Below are 7,067 nucleotides of genomic sequence, written 5' to 3'. Positions count from 1 at the left end.
TAAATTATAGTATTGATCTTTTTTTCATTTTTCAGACCTTAAATAGGTTAAGGAAGTAAAATTCTCCAGTACTGATTTATAGATGTTCAGAAGCGGCACACATTCAGTTTCAGAGTAATATTCAGTGATCCCTCTAAATGCAATTTTAATCCTGATTTTAAGCTAAGTACAATAATAATTTAATACAATAAGCTAAATACACACAAAAGCTGTATATCCTGATCTACAAAAGTAGTTTCCATAGCCACATATGGTTTAGTCAAGTACACATTTCCACAATGAACAAGTACTAACAAATGTTAATAAAACACCTAAATGCTTGTCCTGCCGTCAGCTTTTTAACAATGCCATTCCTGCTACTGAAAGCATTTATTTTTATACAGAAGGGAAATCTGACCTGGGAAAATGAGTTTTCTTAAAACTTGACAAATCGTATATGCCCTAGAGGTTTTAAGTCAAAAAAGCCTTCAACATGAAGCACTCACATGAACCTTTTAGTTTCTCCCTCCCAAAAAGCATTCTATCAAAAGGAAAGAATATTAAAACAAAGAACTACCTTAAGACAGATAAACACTCCTACAAAAGCCTATATTTTCTTCTATCATCTTCTCCTTAAAAGAAACACAAACCATTTTACTATCTTTTAATAACCTCTCAGATTACTGTAGTCTGAAAACACTGTTTTAATTATCATGTCTTAGCTATCAGAAAGTCAAAGATGCCATTTAGAGTTCACATATTAAAGAGCATGACCTGGAGGGGGAAGGTGGAGCGGGCCAAAGGGGGAAAAAGGGGACATATGTAATACTTTCAACAATAAAGAATTATTTAGAAAAAAAATAAAGAGCATGCCCTACAACGGCACAAATGCACCGGGTACATAAATACTTCATTGTTTAGAATTCAGCGGTCGCCAAACTTTTGGACTTCACGCACCACCAGTGGTCCATGGACCACTGGTTGGCAACCGCTGGTTTAGACAGTCAAAAGTCAGAAGGTACTACATGGTTTGCAAGATCCTTTAACTTATGTATGGTCATTAAAACCCAATAAGTAATTCAAGTATGGTCGTATAATGGCGGGCAGTTAAAGGCTCCAATATCACTTTTTTAAAAAAATATATTTTTATTAATTCCAGAGAGGAAGTGAGAGGGAGATAGAAATATCAATGATGAGAGACAATCATTGATCGGTTGCCTTGGGGATCGAGCCACAACCCAGGCATGTGCCCTTGACCGTAACTGAACCTGAGACCGTTCAGTCTGCAGGCCAATGCTCTATCTACTGAGCCAAACCGGCTAGGGCTCAAATATCACTCTTAAATAGAAGACATGAAAATGAAGGTGGGAAACTTCGTGCTTCTCCACCTTTCACTTACATCGCTAGTTATGGGGACCTTCCCATGGAAAACATATGGTTATATATATGGTCTCCCCAGAAGATAAGGAAGCTTCAGTAAGTTCCAAAGTTGTCAAGATCCGTAGTTTGCTTCATCAAATGCTTTTCTAGCTCGTTTCAATTCTTCATTCATAGTAAGCAAATCTTTAACCCTCGCAAACTTCCTTGGGTCCTTCCGTATCAGAAAGACGATATCTTCAACTTGTACCCGACCTTGTCTTCCAATTGACATTGCCTTGTGAGTCTATTGCAAAAAAGCATATTAAATTCAATTGATTTTTAAAAATATAACATTTTACTGTTTCAATTTGCATGTATTCATCATTCTTTTTTTAAATTTGCATGTTTAATACTGGTGAGTTTGAAGATTTTTCTCTTCTATTATAGCTATTCATTTGTGAATTATCTTCTATTCATACCTCTATCCACTTTCTACTGGGTGATTAGCACTGTTTCTCTTAATGCTTTATAGATATTTTTTAATATTAAGAACACAGAAGCTATCAAATTTACTGATGTTTCTTTGATTTTTGATATATGTAGTTTTTGCCTTCACTGTATAAAATAATTTTGTAATTTCTTTGTAATCACCCATTTCATTTAAAATTTGTGTCCCTCTCAATATTGGTGGCTTTCTTAAAATCAAATCTCACCCTCTGTCATTATATATTCATCCTGTGCAAAAGCAAAGGTTCATCATAGCATTATTCCTGATGACTAAAAAAAGGGAAACTAAATATTAAGGCTTTAAATAAATTTGAGCACATCCATTCAATTTTATGAAACCATTAAAAATATAGTGTTATGCAATGACATGGGGAAAATGTTCTAGGCTTACCTAAATGGAAAACAACCACCACCACCAAAAAAACAGGTTATAAGACTGTATATAACAATATAATTTCAATTTTGTAAATTTTAAAAATATATGCAAAAGACAAAAGAATATTCACCAAATTCTTAGCATTAGTTGTGTCTATACTGTGTCTCATATATGTGTATGTACATACACACACATACACAATCTCCATTCCTAATGATAAATAGTAATCAATAACTTCCACAAAATAGGCACTCACATGGATACCTTATTTCTTTTCTTTTTTTTAAAAAATATTTTATTGATTTTTTTACAGAGGGGAAGGGAGAGGGATAGAGAGTTAGAAACATCGATGAGAGAGAAACATCGATCAGCTGCCTCCTGCACACCCCCCACTGGGATATGCCCGCAACCAAGGTACATGCCCTTGACCGAAATCGAACCTGGGACCTTTCAGTCCGCAGGCCGACGCTCTATCCACTGAGCCAAACCGGTTAGGACGGATATCTTATTTCTAAAGAATGCCATAGTTCTAGTCTTATCTATAAGTTTGAATTTAAAATCTTTTTTTTCTATTAACTAAGACCAATAACAACAACAAAAAATATCTTACCATTTCAGTGATGAACTCTATAACAAGGTCTTCAAGAATATCCACCGACTCAGTATAAGGATTCTGGTCATCCCCAAACCCATACATCATACATCGTACTGTAAAAGAAAAATCATTCTTATTGGACAAATTTAATCACTTGATCAATACTTTTTTCAAATTAGAATTGACCCAAGTTGCCCTGGCCAGGTGGCTCAGTTAGTTGAGAATCATCCCGTACACCAAAAGGTTGTGGGTGTAATTCCCAGTCAGGACACATACGTAGGTTGTGGGTTGGATCCCCAGTGAGGGTGCATACAAGAAGAACCAGGCCTTAGCTAGTTTGGCTCAATGGATAGAGCGTCTGGCCTGCGGACCAAAGGGTCCTGGGTTTGGTTCCAGTCAAGGGCACGAACGTTGGTTGCAGGTTCCTCCCTGGCCCCGGCCCTGGTCAGGGCTCGTGCAGGAGGCAACCAGTCGATGTGTTTCTCTCACATCGATGTTTCTCTCTGTCTTTCCCTCTCTCTTCTACTCTCCCTAAAAATCAATGGAAAAATATCCTCAGGTGAGGATTAACAAATAGGGCAGCACTTGAATAGCTGGTTCATATATATATCCATCCATCCTCGGGCAAGAAATTAAAAAGAAAATTAGAGCCCGGCCCGTGTGGCACAGTGGTTGAGTGTTGACCTATGAACCAAGACAGCAGTCGCCAACCGGTGGTACGTGGACCACTGATGAACTGTGAGGTCCGAAAGGTTGGCGACCGCTGAACCAGGTTATGGTTTGATTCCAGGTCAGAGCACATGCCTGAGTTGCGGACTCGATCCCCAGTAGGGGTATACAAGAGGCAGCCAATCAATGATTCTCTCTCATTATTGATGTTTCTCTCTCTCTCTCCCCCTTCCTCTCTCTCAAATCAATAAAAGAAAACATATAAAAATATTAAAATTTTGACGACATAGCCAGGATTCTCCAAAAATAATAATACCCTTATTATTTTTCCTGAAGATATAGACTTCACTAGTAGAAAAATATATTTTACTGGACAAGATATTAGATAGGAAGTATGTAAACTGTGTTTGGTTAAAGGGTCTGTGAAGACAAACAAATACCTGTGAATGCTTTGAAAGTTTCTGTTACATTAGCAAAAAAAAAAAAATGTTTTTAAAGGATCAGGAGAACAGATCTTAAGATATATTCCAGTAAGACAAGCTGTGAAGATTCCAAATTCTTGTCATCATAAAAATAAAGCAATCCAAGTAGATAAAAGTTTCTGCTACGAACCGACTATGCAAGCATCACTCTGGGGTGCCCTGGTGTAGGAATCCCCTTCGTATGCTGACAAAAGAAGTAAAACCACAAACAAATGGAGTACATGGCATCAGAGATGGAATAAGGAGCAGTCAGCTTTAGGTGAGGAACTGAGATATGGAGAGGAATTTGAGTGGTAAAAAAAGAGGGAGACAGACATAATGGCCCAGCAGTTTCAAGAGCCTTTGGGAACTGTTTACATCTGACTCAGCATCAATGAACCAGCTATTCAAGTGCTGCCCTATTTGTCAATACTCAGCCATAACTATACGTAAGGGAGCCAGAATGGGAGATGAAGAGCAAATTCTCATGGTGCCTTTCAGAATTTGGCCTGGACCAGTCCCTCCTGCTACTGACAAAAAGGGTCAAACCTGTCGACCCAGGGAGTAGAATGGAGGGCGGACACATTATAATCTCTATGCCACTATAAGACCCTGCACTGTTCACCACCTTCCTGCCTTAGTCCAGCGCTCCAATTTAATTTCTAGGCTCAGCATGTTCCAGGATTCATCCTAACTTTTGGTCAAAAATCCCTGCTTCTACTGCTACAAAGTGTGGGACAAGGGAAGAAACGGAGGTATGGTCTTAGTCCTTGAATCGAAACACTGATCACATTTCCTCACTTGAAAAAAAAAGGGGGGGGGGATGTGTGTGTTTATGAATATACATCCTATATAATAAAAGCCTAATATGTAAATTGTCCCCTCCGGGGGCCATTCGACGGGGAGTTCAACCTGCTCGCTATGTGAGCTGACCACCAGGGAGCAGTGCAGAACATGGTGGGCCTCAGCAAGGCGGCGCTGCTGCCCCGATGGACCCCAACGCCCATGATGAGAGCAGGACCACAGTGGGATGGTGGAACAGGTGAGGGGGAAGCCAGGCCACGGTGGGGTGCCAGGTGGGGCTGCGAGCTGGGGCCTGATCTCTGTAGGCCACCCTGAGAGACCCCACCCATGCACAAAGCCTCTAGTATTTATATATGTGTGTATGTAAATTGTGGTTAGGATCATTACTAGCTATGATTCACAAATTAAACAGAATTTAACAGGCAAGTCTGAGAATAGTGTCCCTACAGGGAAACAATAAATCTACTTTGTTTTTTAAAAATATATTTGTATTGATTTTAAGAGAGAAGGAGAGGGATAAAGAGATAGAAACATCAATTAGAGAAGCTGATTGCCTGCCTCCTCCACGCTCCCTACTGGGGATCAGCCCACAACCCAGGCATGTGCCCTGACCAGCAATCGAACCATGACCTCCTGGTTCATAGGTCAATGCTCAACCACTGGTCCACATCGGCCGGGCCAGAACAAGAAATCTACTTTGAATGCACATGTCCAAAACATTTCAATCATCTGCAATAGAATCATTGTAAATATTACTTACATTCTTTAGAAAAAAGTCTCTTTCTTTTACCCTGCCCACCTTCCACACCTCCTCCAATTTCTTCACTTTCTTCCTCAAACTACAAGTTAAAATGTATAGAAAGAAATGTCAAGCCATTGCACGGCACTGGTTTTTTAATAATTCACAGCCCCCCTCCACTTTCGACACTGACATCATGCCAGGAAGCCTAAGGCGAGCAGCAGACAGTCCAACCTCCGGCTCAAGCAGGAACGGCTTCCATAATGTCCCTAGCAAATCACCCAACTGCCCCTCCCGGGGGAATTCCATTGACTACCCTTTCCCCGCCCAACCACCATGTTGGCCCACTGCTAGGCAGCCTCACTAGTGCGGGAGTTGGTGCTGAATCAAAGCTGGGATCGCGCCTTAAGGAAGCCTTCGCCCCACTGAATGCCATGGACCCCGAGAACCAAAACTGAAAGACTTGCTCGCGGGCAATGGAAGTTGTGAAACCCAGGCTCCCACTTCCGGTCCACACTTGACAGCGAGGGGGCAGTTTTGTGAGCAGCTGAACTGCTGGCTCGCCGGGAGCGCTAAGAGACATTCGCTCGGGCCTCCGACGATTCTCCAGGCGTCACGAGGGGCGTCTGGCAGGTGTGGACCAAACGCCAGGGTTGGGGGCCGCCTTCCCCTCCCCCCTTCACGCCCGGCCCCATGCCCTCGAAAAGCGAACGGAAGGGAAAGGCTGGGCACCGCGTCGAGTCCCCGGCTCTCCCGGCTGAAGTCACTCAGGAAAGCAGACCCGACTCCGACCCCGGCCTCCGCCACTGTCCCCGGGGAGTGAAGAGAAGAGCGGGTGGGAAGAGAGGTGGTCACTCACGGTGGGGTCCTCTTCCTCATCCGCCATCCCACCGGCCAGCCCACAGCGCCCGGCCCCCTTTTACTACTTTCTCAAAGGAGACGTCTCAGACCTCCGAGCGGCTTTTACTACTTCCGCCGCCGCACTTCCGGTGACGCAATGAATTGGGCGGGGCCTAATCGGGCGGGACCGGAAGGGGCGGGGACGCGTGGTCCCGCCTAAGGGCGGAGCCGAGACGCTCTTTAGGGACGTAGGAATGAGCTCCTGGCTCTGAAACCACGAAGGAGGAATTAAAAAGCAAAGAATAGGAAGCCCTGGCGGCGTGTACCTGGTGGTCACCCTCCATGTGCTTCTGCCTGCGGGGTCGCCACTATCCGATTCGGGACTGCCAAGCAATGGATGGGTGGTTGTGGGGCTAGCCGGCGGCCTTGGGCTGCCCCAAGCGTATATTTAAACAATTTCCACAACTTGGAGTTCCACTGTTATTCATGCCAAGCTTTGTGTTGGTTATTGGGGATATTCTTTACTAGTAGTAAAGCTTCGAATTTTCAACCCCACCCACCCATTCTCCAGAGAGGGGAGAAAGGCTGGGAATGGAGTTGATTGTACTTATACCTGAGGCATCAAAATCCCAATAGTAGGAGGTTCGGAGAGCCTCCAGGGTGGGGGAAACATCCACATACTGGGAGGGTACCGTACCCCAACTCCACAGGGACAGGCGCTCTTCACTGGGACCCTCC

At 43.3% G+C, this 7,067-nt stretch overlaps 1 protein-coding gene across 2 annotated transcripts; it reads right to left on the bottom strand.

Annotated features, from left to right (window-relative positions):
* Positions 1 to 1,234: 1,234 nt before the first annotated feature.
* Positions 1,235 to 6,472, bottom strand: TAF13 (TAF13 RNA polymerase II, TATA box binding protein (TBP)-associated factor, 18kDa). 2 transcript variants are annotated; one of them, XM_005860073.2, is made up of 4 exons: positions 6,349 to 6,472; positions 5,511 to 5,589; positions 2,832 to 2,929; positions 1,235 to 1,642 (listed from the first exon to the last, which is right to left on the bottom strand). In XM_005860073.2, exons 1-4 carry the CDS (start codon positions 6,373 to 6,375, stop codon positions 1,472 to 1,474), a joined length of 375 nt encoding a protein of 124 aa, XP_005860135.1. In that variant the 5' UTR covers positions 6,376 to 6,472; the 3' UTR covers positions 1,235 to 1,471. The 2 variants fall into 2 exon arrangements, with proteins under 2 accessions (XP_005860135.1, XP_014390132.1); XM_014534646.1 differs by lacking the exon at positions 6,349 to 6,472 and adding an exon at positions 5,825 to 5,843.
* Between the last annotated feature and the right edge of the window lie 595 nt (positions 6,473 to 7,067).

The sequence above is a fragment of the Myotis brandtii genome, unplaced genomic scaffold (assembly GCF_000412655.1).
Source record: "Myotis brandtii unplaced genomic scaffold, ASM41265v1 scaffold131, whole genome shotgun sequence".
Lineage (NCBI taxonomy): Eukaryota > Metazoa > Chordata > Mammalia > Chiroptera > Vespertilionidae > Myotis > Myotis brandtii.
Note: the sequence above shows the minus strand (reverse complement) of the source record. Positions and strands in the feature narration are given on the sequence as shown.

Excerpts from the sequence above, each read along its gene's own strand:
- TAF13 (XM_005860073.2), bottom strand. The coding sequence starts at position 6,375 with ATGGCGGATGAGGAAGAGGACCCCACC. Across the intron at positions 5,590-6,348 it reads ATGAGGAAGAGGACCCCACC|TTTGAGGAAGAAAGTGAAGA; the intron begins GTGAGTGACCAC and ends TTTAACTTGTAG. Across the intron at positions 2,930-5,510 it reads GAGACTTTTTTCTAAAGAAT|TACGATGTATGATGTATGGG; the intron begins GTAAGTAATATT and ends TTTCTTTTACAG.